This window comes from Callorhinchus milii, unplaced genomic scaffold, assembly GCF_018977255.1.
Source record: "Callorhinchus milii isolate IMCB2004 unplaced genomic scaffold, IMCB_Cmil_1.0 Scaffold1, whole genome shotgun sequence".
Classification (NCBI taxonomy): Eukaryota; Metazoa; Chordata; class Chondrichthyes; order Chimaeriformes; family Callorhinchidae; genus Callorhinchus; species Callorhinchus milii.
Genome location: NW_024704742.1, coordinates 124,778,955 through 124,796,818, shown reverse-complemented (window position 1 = coordinate 124,796,818; position 17,864 = coordinate 124,778,955). Strand labels below are relative to the sequence as shown.

Sequence of the window (17,864 nt, the reverse complement as noted above, 5' to 3'; positions counted from 1 at the left end):
TTTTTGTGAGGCATTGCTGAGAGCAAATTGACTGCCACATTCATCTGCAAATTACTATATCCTGTGAAGTGGTTTGAGATATCCCCCTGCCATGGAAAGTGCTATACCAAATGCAAGGATTATTACTATTATTTGCAGCTAATGACAAATATATATATCAAAAACAGCGTTGGATGGGATTCAGTGAAGGGTGACTGGATTAAATCCAGAACATAAAAGACAAAATTATAAGGAAAGGTTAGCAACCTGGGGTTTTTGATCAGAGAATTCTGTGGTTTACTTCATCATGGTATTTAAGATTAAGAAGGGCCTGGAAAGCAAGAATTCATTTAACTTTTTCTGCCAAGTGCAAAATTCCAGAGCAGGGGATCATAGCTTCAAAATAAAGATAACAAAAGAGAATAGGAAATCCAGAACATATGTTTTTGGGTAAATATTTACCTAAATGTTTGTTTTCCAGAATTGATATGTGGTCCGTAGTGTCAAAACACCTCAAAACACTCCAGGGAGTTTCTGCAATGTCTCAAGACTGTATGTTTGTCGGCAAACACAACAGTCAACTTCTGCACAGCGATGTCCTAAAAACAGCCATGAAATGAATTTCTATCTGGAGAATTGTTGGCCAGGACACCAAGAGATAATCCCTTCTTTTTTTCAATAGTTCCATGGGATCTTTAGCATCCAACTGAACAGGCAGGTGGAACATTTAATACATAGAAGTGCACCTCTATCAATGCAGTATCAGAGAGTGAAATCCATGTTCTCTCCAGCCATGAATCATTTCATTTCATGGCTTGAAGAGAGCATGTATTTTGCTCCTTCTTAGCACATCAAACCTGCAAAATAAATATTCAACACATAAAGTAGGTTATAAATCACACTAGGAGTTAGAATTCATTATAATACTCCCCTTGACTCACAAGAGAATCAAAGATGGTAGCAATCTGGGTCTTAAAGGCAATTCCTCTTCCCTGGAGAGGTGCACTGTCACTTAACGGTCATTTACACAAGCATTAGGTAACAAACCGAGGCTTAAAACATTGGAAATCTTACCCTAGTGTTACCGTGACACTTCCTTTCATCTGTACAAAATATTAACCCATTCGCCTAAGGTTTGTTGGTTCCCATCCACTTCTCAAGAGAGTGCACATTCCATTCCAAGATTTCCTCTTCCCAGACCCTAAGCTCTGGAGCACTGAGGCTAAGTCAGCAGTCCAACTGCTGCCCAAACTGAAATCAACTGCAGTGGATCACTGAGCATCCATACCCTGACTATTCACATATCAGACTATCTGGTGCAGAACTAAAAGTGTAGTTGCACACATGTGAAAGGTAGACGATTTATTGCAGTTAGTGTTTATATATTCATAGGGTTGATTGCTGTAGAGTAGTCCACCAGTACGGAACTGTTGTTACACAGGAGATATTTGCAAGCAGTCAGAACATAAGACTCCAGAATCTCCAGCACTGTAACAAATCCTCAGGAGGAAACCACCATTATTCTAGAATTACAGGTTTTAATCTGCAATTGGTTGACAGGACGAATGTATCAATATGCTTCAGTGTTTTATTCAGACACCTGGGCTTGAAGTTGTCCTTCATACTGTATTGTTATGAATCATTATATGACCTACTATTGTTTTATACCTTTACTGTGTAATATTTCACATAAGAAAAGTACAATAAATTATTTTTGCAGATGTTAGGAAACAGAAAGCAGGTGTACATTTGAAAAGCAGCAAAATAGATTTTAAAAGGTACAGCCATTTAACAGTATAAAATGTAGTTTTATATACATTTTATATTTATTTTAGATAATAAATTACAGATCATTTCTCAGACTTGCAGCTATTGACGTCCCGGGACACCATATCACTGTATAATATGACCATGGAGAATGTCTAGAAAAAAACTGATTCAAAACCCTCAGATAAAACTCAAGCAATATAAACTCTATGAAATAGGAGTGAAACCAGGGAAGCATTTTATGATTGTTTCTTAAGATTTCAGTTGACAATTAGGACCATTTGAACTTTGCCTTAGCAGTTTATGAGGTATCTTAAAAGTTTTACTAAAATTCTACTTTGTCATTTCTGCTTAGTTGAAATAGGAGTCACTGTTATTCTCTGTGTACTTCTATGAAGTTAATGTACTCCTTATTTTGTGTGTCAGCCTGGCTCCGTTAGTAACACGTGGAGACGTGGAACTCATATAGTGACACTCCAGTGCAGTGCTGCATTGTTCAAGGTGGCGTTCATTGTTTGTAGGACATTGCTGTGTCTGAAATCTATTCAATGCACATTCTTTATTTCAGGCATGTGGACCACTTTATTCTTACAAGTGTGGGAGTCTCTATTACTCAACTGGAGCCTGTGCGAATGTAAGCTCCAATTTCCAAGTTGTAAACACCATAGCGCCTACAGTGAAAGGTATGCAGTCAAGCAGGATGTGTCTGTACTCTTTGGAGAGTGATGAAGTGCATGCACTAACACTTACTGAAGTAGAGTGAGCATATATGGCAGAGAGATGTGTCTAAACTTCCAATTCAGGCAAACAGTGTCCCTGCATTAAAAAAACAAAAGCCCCTCCTCCCCCCTCACAAGAGTGGATTTTATCATTCTTTCCCAAACATAAATTTTAGTGTGAAAACAAACAGTAACATGAAAAGTATTTGCTTTGAAAACAAAACAACTGATACTGCATTGCCAGTATTTGCCTGTGGGTCTATATATGTATATGAAGTTCTGCAAAATTATTAACCCTTTATCGTCTCTTAAATGGAGAGATTGTGACCCAACAGGCCAAATATGTAAAGACAGATTGAAAATGTACCAAGTTGTTACACAGTATAGTAAATTAAATCTTGCCATTTGCATTACACGGAGATGGCTGCTGTTCAGGAGAATAGTATATTTGACAATATTTGGAAAATGATTTAACTGGCTCAGTTCCTCAGTGACATGCAAGTGAGCTCAGGCTAGCACTTCTTTAGCACTACAATGTTGCATTTAATTTATTCATTAAAAAAACGACTTCTTCACCTGCGCTTTTAGTCACTTTATTCCTCACCACCCCTTTCAGCTCCCACAACCAGCTCGGATGGCAAACCAGTATTGTTTAGCATCTTGGGATGTCCTCCTGACATAAAAGATGCTATATAAATATAAATTAGTGTTCTATATGTAATGTATTGTTAAAAAAAATCAGTTATGACTTCCTGTGAAAAGTTCATAGGTTTAGGTTGCAGCAAACCACAGTAGTTTAAAATGGGACCATCACCGTCAATAGTTTTAGTGATGCTGATTGTTTTCTCAATAAAATATATTATAGGTCATAACATCCTAAGTATTTTGATTGTTTAAAGTGAAAATAATCCAGAGTAGATTTGTCCTTAATTGAGTGGGGGGGGGGAGAAATCCATTCTGAAAACTGATTAGTTAGAAGCACAAGGCAGTATTGGTTCATTTGGTACCTTATTTTGCAGTAGTTTTACCTGATCTCAAGTGACAGTATGGAAAAGTATCAAAAGCAATAACACAACACAGGGAGACCTAAAAAGAAGAGATATGAGGGTTAATGTTCTTAAAGTTTTTTTAAAAAATGTTGTATTAGCTATTCTATTATTTCCTCCTCCGTTTATAGCATTTACATTTGAAACTTCCAAAATCACTTCAAATATTGACTTTGTTTTGCATGGAGTCAAATATTATCAAATATTGCCTCCTAACTCTCCTTTCTAAAATATGTTACAATTGCAGCCTGCAAGTCTCGCCTGGACATTATGATTGTTCTTGATGGTTCAAACAGCATATATCCTTGGCCCAGTGTGAATAAGTTTCTGATAAAACTATTGGAAAAAATCAAAATTGGTCCCCAAGAAACCCAGGTTAGTGGCATACTTGTTATTTTTTGTCTGGATCATCATTTTGCTTTGATTACCTGTTTGTTTGATCGAGGGCTGTGGAAAACTATTGTTCGCAAGATGGTTTAGATGAAGAAGACCCTTTGGCTCATCTGATCTCATTCTTCCAGAACATCCACGCTACCTTTCCCTTCATCACAGCATCAAGCTACTTTTTAAATGAGTTGAGGGTCCTGGCCTCTGCTACTTTTCCTGGCAACCTGTTCCAGTCATTGATTACCCTGAGTGAAGAAAAACTTCCTGATGTACTGAAGTCGCTTTTTACAACTTTAAATCTATGTCCTCTTGTTCTACTCTTGTGTTGCGTCTTAATGTACTCATCTGAGTTTACTTTGTCAATCCCATTTAAAATTGTAGTCCCCTCTATGCAGTTCCATCTGAGTTATCTTATCTCAAGGCTGAAGACCCCTGGCTTGCTTAATCATTGTTGCGAGAACTACCATTATCCTTCTTAAACTAAACATCCATGGAGATGGATTGGTTCAGCATAATGACTTTGATTCAGTCTGAAACAGACACACTCATTCAAAGAAATGAAGACAATCTTGTGCTCAGAGAGGATTCCAGCATTTCTTTATATGTGCAGTGGGCAAAAAGTGATGTTGGCAGTGACCTGTTAACACTGAAATTGACCACTTTGACCAATCAACTTAGGGTGTAGGAAGCTGGCCATTGGTCTAAAACACACCTGTTTTATAAATAAACTCACGTTAAACTGAAGCAAATTATAACCGGGTACTACTGTAGAATGAAGAAACCAGGACATTCTGCCCCCTCTACCCCCTCCTCTCCCTTCCCTCTCCCCACACATATAGACACAACCCATGGCAATAATTCAAGACTAAATTTGGTATACATGTCTTAAAATTAGCTGAGCCTGAAGTACAGCAATTTACCAAGAAAGATGAGGCCCCCAAAAATCTGAAAGGTTAGTCATAGCCTTAAGCCTATGATTTCAAAATATAAGAGTGTTACAAGACTGAATTTTGGAAAACAATCTTCAATTCAGTCTTCATTTGGAAGCTTTCAAGTTAAGTATTGTTAACACCCAAAAAAAAACTATGGAAAAATGCTAAATTAAGACTGGCATTGAGAATGTTTTCCAAAATTCCATATGATGTTACATTTTAAGAAAATTATGTTAGACTAAGTCCTTGTAGGATTTTAGGCCTCTGATCTAACTGTCTGACACAGACCGTACAATACGGCCTTATTCCTTTTGCACTTTTCACAACCCAGACAAGACTGAAAAGAGTCCTGCAATCAACATGTTTCAGGCATGCATGAATTAGGCAGCAGTTGGTTCTAATAAATGGAAAACATTCATCTTATTTCAGAACATCTATGCTCGGCAGCTGCAGTGGTTATTTCTAGCCCTCTTCCTGTTGAGGGTGCCACTGTGCCTTGTTCGGGATGTACAATAGGCACAGAACTAAGATCCTCTCTCTGCCCCGCTTCTTGCCCTCCACGCTCTTATTCAGGGCATTTTAGTTACACCCAGAAGTGCCGTACAGCCTGTAACTGTAATATACAGCATCTGAAATGCCTGAAATTGGAAAAGCTGTATGTGTGTTTGGATAATGATACATCCTCTGAATTGGAAGGTTATGGGTTCAAGCTTCATGTCGGGATTTTGAACTCAATCTTTAGGCTGACTCCAATGCAGTGCTGGGAGTGTGCTGCATTGTCGGAGATGACAGCCTTCAGATGAGATGTTAAACTTAGGTCCTGCCTGCCTGTTCAGGTGGATGATAAAAATACCATGACACTATTTGAAAGCAACAGCAGCAAATTGCATTTTAATTGCATTATAAAGCACTTTTCATGGTGGGAGGATGTCCCAATGTTTTGGACAGTTGAGGGTTTGCACCTGAGCTAGGAGTTGGATTTGGTAGAGGTGGGAGGGAGGGACGATGACCGAAGGTGCAGTCAAAGAGGAAGGTCTTGAGAGGGACTTTGAAGGATACAAGGGAAGGGGTGAGGTGAGACTCTGTCTTGTCGACATTGAACTGGAGAAAGTTAGCTCTCATTCAGTACTTGATACGCAACAGGCAATCAGTAAAACACCAGTGGTCCTGGAATCAAGGATGGAGAGTGTAAATATTATAGAGGATAGAGCAGACCAAGGAAAAGAGAAGAGTTTTTCTTGGTATTCCGGCAAACAATCCTCGAGAAACAATTGGTATTCACTTCAAGGCTGAGTTTGCCTACAAAATACACAGTCACTCCACTCTACAGTAAATCTTGTGAAGCGCTTTGAGACATCCTCCTGGTTATGAAAGGCTCCAGCTATAACAAATGCAAGGATTATTATTATTATATAGTAGTTCCTTTGAAGAAGAATAGTCATTTGTTGGGAAGTATTACTTGGATTGCTAAATGCAATCACATTCCTTTATTTTAGTATAATTTCTGTAGCCAATGTAAGTTAATGTTAGCACTGTCATGGATAAGTACAGAACATCCTGTGCTTTAATCAGTCGGTGTTTGCTGCTGTCTAGTAATTCCTGCTCATTAAAGCAAAATTAAATGGTGAATCAAAAGACACCCACTCTTAATTTATTTTCTATAACCATTCTCCCAGACAGACATAACAGCATTCCTGTAGTCCCAGTCAGACTTCGACATGCCTTTTTCTGGAGTTACAAGCTAATCCTGCTATTCTTAAGGATACTTTCACACCATGTACTGTCACGAGGTTCCCACCACCAGCTCAGGTACACCCTCAGTTCTGTAAAGCACTTTGAGATGTCCTCCCGACGTGAAAGGCACTATATAAATGTAAAATTGTTGTTCATGATTTCAACAGATAATATTGAGAACAGAGAGTTTGTAGACCTGTTCCAGGCAATAAACAACCTTGCTTTCTCAAAGGTCAATTCAGGGATATCTGGTTTTGAAGGCAGAAAAAAAAAGTTCCATGTTCTTATTGCGGCCACTAACATTTTAATAATATAAAGCAGAATGGTCCAATCGCCCTACCACACCCCCACCCCACCATTTCATTTTCCCACGTGCTCCCTCCATAACCTATAAACGTTATGGTTTTGTAAGGGAAACACAAAAATATTGCTTATGCGGCCCACAGACGTTTCTGCTCTCAGCAGCAATAAGTTGGACCACCCTGATTAAAGGGAGTCAAGCATGTGAGGTGGATTGTTCTGACAGCAGCAACTTGGATTGATTTTACACCATAGGTGATACGCAATCTGGCAACAATGGTCGAAAAAAGTTTTTATTTATTTCTCCACCACACCTCATGCTAAATTGAGAATCATAGAAACTTTTCAGCACAGAAATTCGGCCATCATGCTTGTACCAGCTCTCTGTATAGCTGTCTGGTTGGTCTCATAACCCCAGACTTGTCCCAATAAACTTTAGATTCTTTCTTTCAGATGTTCATCTTTTGAAATTATTATGAATTCAGCCTCAGCCACTATTTTGTTTGTACGAATTATCCCTCTCTGAAAAATGCAATTCTCCTAACTGCTCCCTTTGACAAATTGTCATTCACTACAACATCATTTTCGCAAGCTTTAAGAGGAAGTGGGGTTTCTTGTTTTTGTAAGTTATATGTATGAAAAGATTTTAATATTTTAATGCAAGAAAAGACCAGAGTATTCTGACATTCGTAATGATGTTTAAATGATGTCAAAAAAGCACAGTGGACTCTGTCTGCTGTCATTATTAATATTAATAAACTGAGTAGAACAAACCAGGCAGCAGTTTTGGTTAAATTATAGATACCTTGCACTAATATTACGTAAATGCAGCTTTCCAGCAGCTGCACTTGATTAGCTCCATTTCCCTGTTTAGGAAACTAAACAAGACAATGATTCCCAAAGGAGGAAGCTGTTGCAATGACCTCCTAGACTAGTTCTTGCAATGACAGCTGGGTGATGACTCCCCAGCTTTCCACTGTAATTTCATTTTATTCCTCTCTATCTTGCTGGAAAATGATCACTCTGTAGAGGGCCATATGTCAAGCTTCCATGATGTAGCACTTGACAGGAATGCAGGATTTCTAACAACAACACAGGGGGTCGTCTTCCAAGACAAAGACTCCCAGAACCACATGTGAGGCTTGCACTTGTGTTAAACTGACAGGTCAACATTTTTAAAAGGGTTCTACCATCACCTAGAATCTATTTTAGTGTGTCAGCCTAGTGCAGCAGTAGCACAATTGTCTCCGAGTCAGAAGGTTGTGGGTTTAAGCTCCACACCGGACTTGAAATGGCATAATCTAGGCTGCCACTCCATTGCAGTGCTGGGTGGGGTGGGGGGGTTGCCTTGTCAGAGGTGCTGTCCTTCAAGTGAGAGGTTAACCTGAAGTCCCATCTGCCTGTACAGGTGGACATTAAAGATCCCATGGCACTACTTGAAAACAGAAAGGAGTTTCTCTTGTTGTCCTGGCCAAAAATCCCTCGAATTGGTCAACCACTCCATGGCTGTTTGTGGGACATTGCTGTGCGCAACTGGTCGCTGTGTTTCAGCCCATGAAATCCACAGTCCCTACACCTTACAGAATGTCCTGTGAAGCTCTCTGAGTCACCTCGATGATGTGATATGGCACTACATCAAATGCAAGGATTATTATTATTACTTAGCTCCAAACACACACTTCAGCACAAACCAGATAAAAATACATCACCTATACATGATAATAATAATAATCCTTGCATTTGACAGCCTTATCAAGACACGGCTCAAACCGTTTCACAGAATATACTGTACAGTGAATTGATTGTATATTTTGTGAGCGAAACACATTGCACACAGCAGTGTCCCACAAACAGTCGTGAATTGAGTGACCAATTTTTTTTTGAAGGAATTATTACCCCCAGAAAAGCGATCTGCCAATCGACTAACGACTGCGTTCCTACTTACTGCTAGGTAAACAGAGGCATATGGAGTAAGTAAACTTGCTCAACATTTCGCCCTGCCGGGAATCCAGATCTCTTGCTTGTGAGGCAAGTGCTCTAACCACTGAGCTACAGAACTCCACATAATATCTCTATGATAAAGATGATATGCTGTATTTCCCTTTCCAGCTCAAGAAAACTCACCTATCCCCTTTTTCAGAAAGATGATTCTCCTTTAAAATTTTACAACCTTTTAGAGTATGCATTCTCTTTTACTAAGACTTCTAAATAGCTTGCTTGGGGCATTTTATTGTCGCTTGTGACCTGGGGATGAGTGAACAAGGAAGGATCAAGGTTAATTTTGTGCTCATTTTAGAAAACACAGATTGAAAATTTAGTATTTCCTGTCAGGTTTGATTGGATTTATCACATCAAATCCATCTCTTGTAAATCGCATCAGATACATTGTGTTACAGTGCGTTTTCATCCCTGCATTTGGAAACTAACTTAATTGTATGGGTTACTTTGTATGCCATTTTTTGTCTGAACAAGGGTAGAAAGCCTTTTAAGAAAGGAAAAATAATGATAATAATCCTTGCTTTTTATACAATGTCTTATCACGTTCTTGAGATGTCTCAAACAGCTTTACTGGTTTTACTGTATTTGTAGGCAAATGCAGCAGCCACAGTAATGTCCCACAAACATCCATAATAATAATAATAATAATAATCCTTGCATTTGATATAGCGCTTTTCATGTCAGGAGGACATCCCAAAGCGCTTCACAGAACACACTGTAAAGTGAATAGACTGTATATTTGTGGGCGAACGCGGCAGCCAATTACGCACAGCAATGTCCCACAAACAGTCGTAGAATGAAAATGACCAATTTATTATCGTTTTTGGTTTTGGAGGGATTATTATTAGGCTCTGTGTGGAGTAAGGAAACTTGCCCAAGGTTTTGCCCTGACCTGCCTGGAATTGAACTCGGGTCTCTCACTTGCAAAGCGTGTGCTCTAACCACTGAGCTACAGGACTCCACGTAATGTGAATAACCAATAAAATGTTATCACAAGATTGATATGGATGAAGAAGACCCTTTGGCCGATCTGATCTCATCTCCAGAACAAACATGTTACCATTCCCCCATCACAGCTTCAACATCATAGCATCACAGCAGTTTTTTTTAAAAAATGTGTCTAGTGGCCTGACGTCAATCACCTTTCTTAGAGACCGGTTTCTGCTGTTAATTACCATCTGTACGGAAAAAAAACTTCCCTGTATCCATCCTATATTGCTATATAAATATAGAATACTGGATTACTATAAAGAAGCAAATTGGGCAAAGGACAAAAAAAAGTGTTTTTCTAACTCTGAACCTATGGCATCTGTTTTACAATGTTGATGCATCCTAAAGTATTGATCTTGGTTTACTTTTATAATCCCATTTAAAATTCATACATCTCTATGAGGTCCTCTCAAAGTTGTTTTCCCTCGAGACTGAAGAGCCTTAGCTTGAACATAATTAATTCCTCTAACACTGGAGTTCATTCTCATTGTTCTCTCTTCATTGCCTCTTGGGTCTGGGAAGCATCTTTATCTCGCTAATAATATACATTAGAGCATCTCCACAGATGTCTGCCACAGGTTATATTTTTGATTGTAAATTGCACATCAAAGAGTCAAATGACATCAAAGCAAAACTAGGACCAGAAACCATCATCAATTCATTTGATGCCGACATCGCAAAAATGTCATTTGACCCCCTGCTCACAAAAGTCTATCTAGATTCATGATGAATAATGTCAAAGGAATGTTTGCGATTTCAGTGCCCTTTTCTTTCCTTGCTGATGCTTCAGGTGGGAATTATGCAATATGGACATAGCGTCACACATATCATCAGTCTGAATCAATACAACACAACAGAAGATCTCCTGGAGGCTGCCAAAAAGATCAAACAGTATGGCGGAAATCAGACGAAGACAGCTCTTGGGATCGAATCCGCTAGGTGAGTAAATTTGAGATGTATGCCTCACTTTTTATCAGTTATTGTCCATCTTTGCATGATCGCCAACCACCATCTGCAGGCAGGGGCCACTTCCAGACCATCCATAGAATCCTAGAGCCAGAGAAATTTACAGCTCAGAAGGAGTTCATTGAATATGCACCAGCTCTCAGAGCAGGGTTTGGGCTGTAGGTCCATACCCACTTAGTCTGTTAAGAATCACTTTAGGTTAAAACCATTGAAAAGAACAGGTCTTAGATACAAAAATGTAATGGGAAAGTGTGAACCCAGACAGCTATAGATACAGTCACAATTGGGAATTTTAAAAGTTAGATCCTTGTGAGGTAAGGATATTATGGGAAAAGTCAGGAAAATGGGATTAAAACGTTTGTTATGACCACATTAGGTTAAAATACATTGAGTTGGTGATGTTCTTTTCAGTATCCTTCCATAGTTTATGTTAAAATGGATTGCCTGACTTGCAAGAACCATCTGTATTTCACACTGAACAGGCCTAAAAGAGCCATAAGATATAGAGTAGCCTTCAGTTTTGTTTTAGTTATTGTGTTCCATTCCATGAGTTGTTTAAAACTGGATGAGAGTTTTGAAGCAAGTGGTTTTCCAATTATGGAGAAGTACATTTGGGGCAACTTTATGCTCGTCATCAGGAAGTATATATTTAGACAGAAGTAAAGAACAGCTGGATTTAGTTAACAGCAAGGGCTCGGCTGAGACAAGACCACTGAACTCATTTAAAAAACAACTTTTCCATCATTCAAATTTATCTTTAAGCAGCTTACTCCCTTTCCCTCCCGTTCTGAAAGTGTTGTTATGATGAACAATTACACTGGCTTTCCAATTATTAACCCCAAAATGAGCATTATTTGTTCATGAGTCTTGATCATGAGGGACAGTAGGCTGGTTAATAATTTAATCAGTATGCACTGTTGCTAGGGCCAATCCTGTGTTACTCACCTGATGTGCATAAAGGAGCATAACTAACACAAGTCACTGGATAATGAACAGGAGTGGGAAACTGACTGATTTCCATCCTCCTGAATTATTACTATATAAAAGCGTATTGGGAAAAGGCAGGAGAATGGGACTAAACTGACAGATCTTTCAGCGTGGCAATACAAGTTGCTGGGTCAAATGGCCTCCTTCTGCGCTGAATATTTCTATGTTTCAGTGGTGCTGAAACCAATTATACTGACCATTAACTAACCAATCCACCTGAAATCAATTTACTCAAGCATAGATTGGGAATTCAATCTGAGATCTTTCCAGCCCAACGTGGAGACTTTGAGCTCAGTCTAGGCTGATGGCCCAGTGCTCGCAGTTCACTGCATTGTCGGAGATGACATCCTTTGGATGAGGCATTAAACCGAGATCCAATTTGCCTGTTCAGGTGGACATTAAAAATCTCATGGCATTATTCGAAAAGAGATGGGAGCTTCTCCCAGTGTTGTGGCCAACAATCCCTCAGATCATTCACTTCATGGCTGCTTGTGGGATGTTGCTATGTGCATTTTGGCTACCATACTCACCTGCAAAGTACACTATCACTCTGTTTTGCTGGAAAATCTGTGAAGCACTTTGAGATGTTTCGATATGATAAGATCCGATATCTAATGGAAAGATTATTATTTTGCCTTTGATTTAACTTCGAAGTCCAGAAGAGTTGCGTCAAGCTCCACGTTGCCAACAAAAATACAACTTTACTGTCCTCATAAGGCACAAAACAGAGATAATTGCCAAATCAAGTTTAATTAATGTTCTCCAATGACTCTCATAATGAGGGCCTCAATGTCTTCTACACCTCAATAATCCAGCGCTTGGCCTGATCTGACCCACTTTTCGTCTTGTGTTTAACCACATTGAATAAGCATAAAAAAGTTTATTGAAATATAAGAGAAGAAGCATCACTCACTTCTGTCCAGTGACCGTAGATTTAATACAGAGTGCTGCAATAATCTCAGCAATACACACTGCAGCCAATTTGAGCACAGCAATCTCCCCAAAACAGCCATGAAGCAAATGACCAATTTTAATTTGGGGGATTGTTGGCCAGGATATCAGGAGAAAATCGCTTCTTTTTCAAGTAGTGCCATGGGATATTTAACATGTGTCTTAACAGGCAGACAGGACCTCGCTTTAACATTTGATCTGAAGCATCTCCAACAATGTGACACTTCCCCAGCATTGTACTGGAGTGGCATGATTTCATGACGTTGGGTTTAAGGCCACAAACTTTTTGACTCAGAGTGCTACCAGCATAGGTAATTAAGAAAAAGCTTGGTGCTACAAAAGTGGCAGCGTGGTGGGTATTCTGGAAGGATGAGATCGAAAGATACAAAGTGTCTTCTTCATCCAGATTTACATTTTCTCATGTAATCTTGTGAAAACACACACTCAGTCTCAACAGGCTCCACAATGTGTTATAATTTTTATAAAAGACAGACAGGCCATTTGTCCATCATCATCATCATCATCAACAACAATAAATTACATTTATATAGCGCCTTTCACGTTGGGAGGACGTCCCAAGGCGCTGGTGCAGTTGCTTTTCTTCACGTAAACCACTAATCTCACACTCTTGCTCACTCCCCGAACCCTGTATGATTCAATATGATTTTTTCATGAGCATCTTTCTATTTCCCTCTTAAAATAATTTATGGATTTTGTATTAGGTAATTGAATAAAATAATTACCATGCTAACTTATTCTCTCATAAAATATACAGTCAACTCACTTTACATGATATTCAATGAAGCACTTTTAGACATCTCAACGATGTAATAAGGCTCTATATCAAATGAAAGGATTGTTATTATTGTAGTGTTCGCCAACAAAGTAGTCACTACACTCTACAGTAAATCCCATGAAGCACTTTGAGATGCCCTCTGACATAAAAGACTCTATATCTAATGTGTGGAATACAGAGGAAACAAAAATTCATGATTAGAGTAATTAATTTTTCATAAAATCCATATTTGAAGGGCTTGACCTAGTCTACCGATCGCTAGGCTGAAGTAACAAACCCTGGGTTGTGCTGGCTGCACTAAAAAGGGTAGAGACTCGATCTAAAAGTTAATCCCCAAATTGTACACAGGTTTCTCCCAGCTGCAAGTTGTCAATCAAACATTAAGGCCACCCTTCCCACGATGTCTATTTTTCGAACATTCATTGCTAAAGTTTTGTAGAGCTCAAAAATCAAAGTTCCCAGTCATTCTTTCACTCTCTATCTACGTGCTGTAAACAGTTCAAATTCTTTGGCTTTGCACACTTCCTTATAAGTGGGGCTGTTAAACTCATTATACAACAGGCTCTAAAGGGAAAACATTTAGTAGATTTGAAACACATTGACCTTTGCTATTTAAAATATCAATTTCTTAAAATACATATCTTCAGAGTAATATCACTGCATTTTAGTAGGAAAATAATGGTCATAATACAAATCTATATTAAACTGTTCAAATGCTTATAGACATTTATTTATATAAAGACATTGAGTAGAAATACAGTGGAAAGATATGTACCATATTACAGAACTTGTAAATTGTGTTTAGTTCCCAGCCTTAAGCACTAAAAGCCTCCAGCTTGTTTTGTAGGTCTGGAATATCAGTAAAGGATATCTGAGCACATAGAAAACATGTGAGGAGTAAATGATCATATTTAATCACAAACACATGAATGCATTCCCTCTGTGCTTACCTACAGGATGTTTAGTTTACCATACAATCATCAGATTTTTCACCCGTGATATACATGTAATAAAGAAGGAAAAATAATTTTACTACCATACAACATACAAACATTGAGAATCAAAAGCTGCCAAAGAACATTTTATGTATTGTGCAGCCCAACAACATTTAATTTCAAAAATGTGGTGTTGGTGGTCATGGTTTATCATTGATTGCCTCCACCGCTACACAGTATTATTTATGGAGATAGAGTTTCTTTGATAGAATCTACTGTGTGTGAACATTTTCTGATTTTTGTGTTACAGAACACATTGTTCCACAGCTGTTACTATTAATTAAGGGACTGAAAATAATGTGAAATACTAGACATGATGGGTCAAATAGCATTCTTTTGTGCTGTAAATTTTTACACTAAGAACAACCCTTTAACTGACTAAGATTTTACAATAATGTTTAATTTTCAGCATCTTGGTACATCCTCCCGATGTGAAAGGTGCTATACAAATATAATCTTGTTGTTGTTAATTGCACAGGAAATCTGTACAATGTCTTCCAAAGTTTTCTAAAATGCTTTAATGATTTCATTATTCTTTGTACAAGTGTAACGATCATTGGTGTACTAAACAATGAGTGGTGTTGCTTTGCCATCCGTGTGCTACTCCTATATCAGCAGTGCCAATAGCTCTGAATCAATTCATTAAATAATACACTGTGGGCTGCTACTAGAAATGAAACCAAGCCCATTCACTACATCAAAGACTGCTGCAACATATGCCAATTATTAGCACAATTGCCAGCCCAACTGTTTTCATTTAAAAGCTGCAGTGTATGTCATAAACCATTTTGTTTTCCTGTCAGATTTGAAGCATGCTACTTTTACTGATATTTTTGAGCAAAAGCATATGAACAATATCCCACTAACCAGCAGTCTAGTCCACAAGTAGAAATCCAATGGGTGGCATGACAATGCAGCAGTTAAAAAGGATATCAGGGGGTTCTGCCTCCAGCACACCTGTAGACTAGTCGATGTGTTGAATATCATAAGGGCACTCTACTTAATGTGTTTGTTAATTAGCACCATCATTGTGTTAATTTGTTAATTAACACTATTACAATATCAGCTCCCACCCTGGATCTGTTTGTGGCATTAGCAGTTCTAGGTTAGAAGATTATGGGTTCAAACCCTTACACCAGGATTTCAGTTCATTATCTAGGATGATACCCCAGTGTTCATGAGAAAGTGCTGCAATGTTGGAGATAACATTCTTTTCATGAAACATCCTCAGATATTGTTTTTTTTCTTTTGTCTATTGTTTTCCATTAAATCATTACCTCATAGCTGATAAACTGTAATGGGCTTATTGGCTCCAGTATGTCGCCTGTGACAGTATAGTTAATATTCTGGGTGTTTGAAGGAATAAGCACCATTAACTTTTAGGTTTTCAAAAAAAAATGTTTGCTTAATCAAGGATTTGAAGTACAGTATGCTTGACTTAGGAATTGAATCTTAGTCTCTTAATATTTCTTGCAAGAACAGTTTTCCCAAAATAAATCCACATAAATCTGTCCAGAAAAGTAAGAAAAAAAAACTCCAATTCTAATAATGAATGTAACATTACATCCAGATGCATCCTGAAACCTAACTTTACTTTGAGACTGCAGCAAGCTGATGTTTCAAGTACATTAACCCAACAAATGTTTTAAAATGTTTTGCTTACCCTCTTCCCCAAAGAGACATGAATGTACAGTAGTTTCAGGTTTCAAGTGTTTAAAACATCTGGAATAAATGTGTATACGGAGGAAAGAATTCCTTGATCCTTTGAGTGTTGTGTTTCTCCGTTGCTGGTTTCAGCAAAATTCACTCAGACAGCTCAGACAAGGGTTAGATGCAGAAGTTGGCAGACATCATTGCAGGTTAAAACAGGTGGCTTCGTTAAGTTACAAGTTCACACACACAAGCACTCACACACAGAAAAGTAGATAAATGCAACTACCCTTCCTGGTTATCTGTTCCAGTTGTTAATTATTACTTTCAGTCTGTTAAGAAACATCCCGATTTTCACCTGATAGATTTTAATCGATCTATGTATTAGTAATCAGAACCAACAACAAGAACAGCTTTCTTGAATTTAGGAAAGCCAATTAATAATAGTAATGGTAATGGTTGCCTTTGATACAGCACCTTATCACGTCTTCTAGACATCTCAAAGTACTTCACAGAATATATTGTAAAGTAAATTGACTGTGTATTTTGTGGGCGAAACGTGCACAGCAATGTCCCACAAACAGTTGTAGATTGAGTGACCACATTTTTTTTTTTAAGGGATTATTACCCTCTTATTATTATTATGTAGTGCCCTTCATATGGAGTAACATCTTGCAGAACTTAACAGTGAAGGAGCTTGACTCTGAGCCGGGGTGGGGAGGTGTCTGTAGGCAGTGTCGAATAGGAAGGCCTTTAGGTGAGATCTGGAGACGGGCAAAGAGGGGCCAAGGTGGAGGGATTGAGGCAGAGAGTTCCATAGTTTCAGGGCATAGTGACTGAGGCACGACTGCCAATGATGGAGCTGAGGGGACAAGGGACAGACAAGCAGGAGGCCGGAACCAGCTGAGCGAAGAAAGCAGTTAGTGGAGTCAGGTGTAAACAAAACAGAGAGATAGGGAGGTGCCAGGATATGAAATGATTTGTACATGAGTGTGTGGATCTTGAAATCAACCCATTCTGCAATTGGGAGCCAGAGAGGTCTGGCAGGGACTTGAATGATGACTGTGCAGAGTTTAACGCAGGTGAGGATATGGGTAGCAGAGTATTGAATTCATTGTATTTTATGAATGGTGTAGCTGGGGAGACGGGCAAGGAGAGAATATTGGAAAAATCGAGGGAACAGAATCAATGAAAACTGCATGCATTTTGGACCTGCTCTATAGTATTCACTTAATTATTCATCACCTGTTTTGATATAACTATTAACACCTGTAATTAGTTTACAGTGCAAATTGTAAAGGGGTAGTAAATTCACTCATAGTTAAATTACTGCTCAAAATCCATATGGTATCACTAAATCCACTGCTATGCTTCACAAGTCCAATCCAACAGTTTTACGGGCAGATTAATGCTGTATGGATGTGGATGTACCTAATTTTTCAGTTTGCTCAGCCTTTAATAAAGAGTATTTGAAGAGGAAACATCAAAATATTTAAGAGGAAATTTGATTTATACATAGAATTACAACATAGAATATTACAGCAAGGTAGCAGGCCACTCGCTCCAACTAGTCTAGGCTAGCATTGATACTCACATGAGGGAGAAGGGAATAGATGGATATAGAAGAGTGATTCAGGAGAGGTGGAGTCTCAAGTGGAGTATAAATA

The 17,864-nt window shown here is 38.5% G+C and overlaps 1 protein-coding gene across 1 annotated transcript in view; it reads left to right on the top strand.

Moving 5' to 3' along the window:
* Positions 1–17,864, top strand: part of itga1 (integrin, alpha 1) — a 92,766-nt gene that overhangs the window by 20,361 nt on the left and 54,541 nt on the right. The window contains exons 5-7 of the mRNA XM_007892203.2: positions 2,315–2,429; positions 3,759–3,886; positions 10,643–10,791. Of these exons, the coding sequence (XP_007890394.1) occupies positions 2,315–2,429; positions 3,759–3,886; positions 10,643–10,791 (392 nt within the window). The remainder of the gene's footprint in view (positions 1–2,314; positions 2,430–3,758; positions 3,887–10,642; positions 10,792–17,864) is intronic.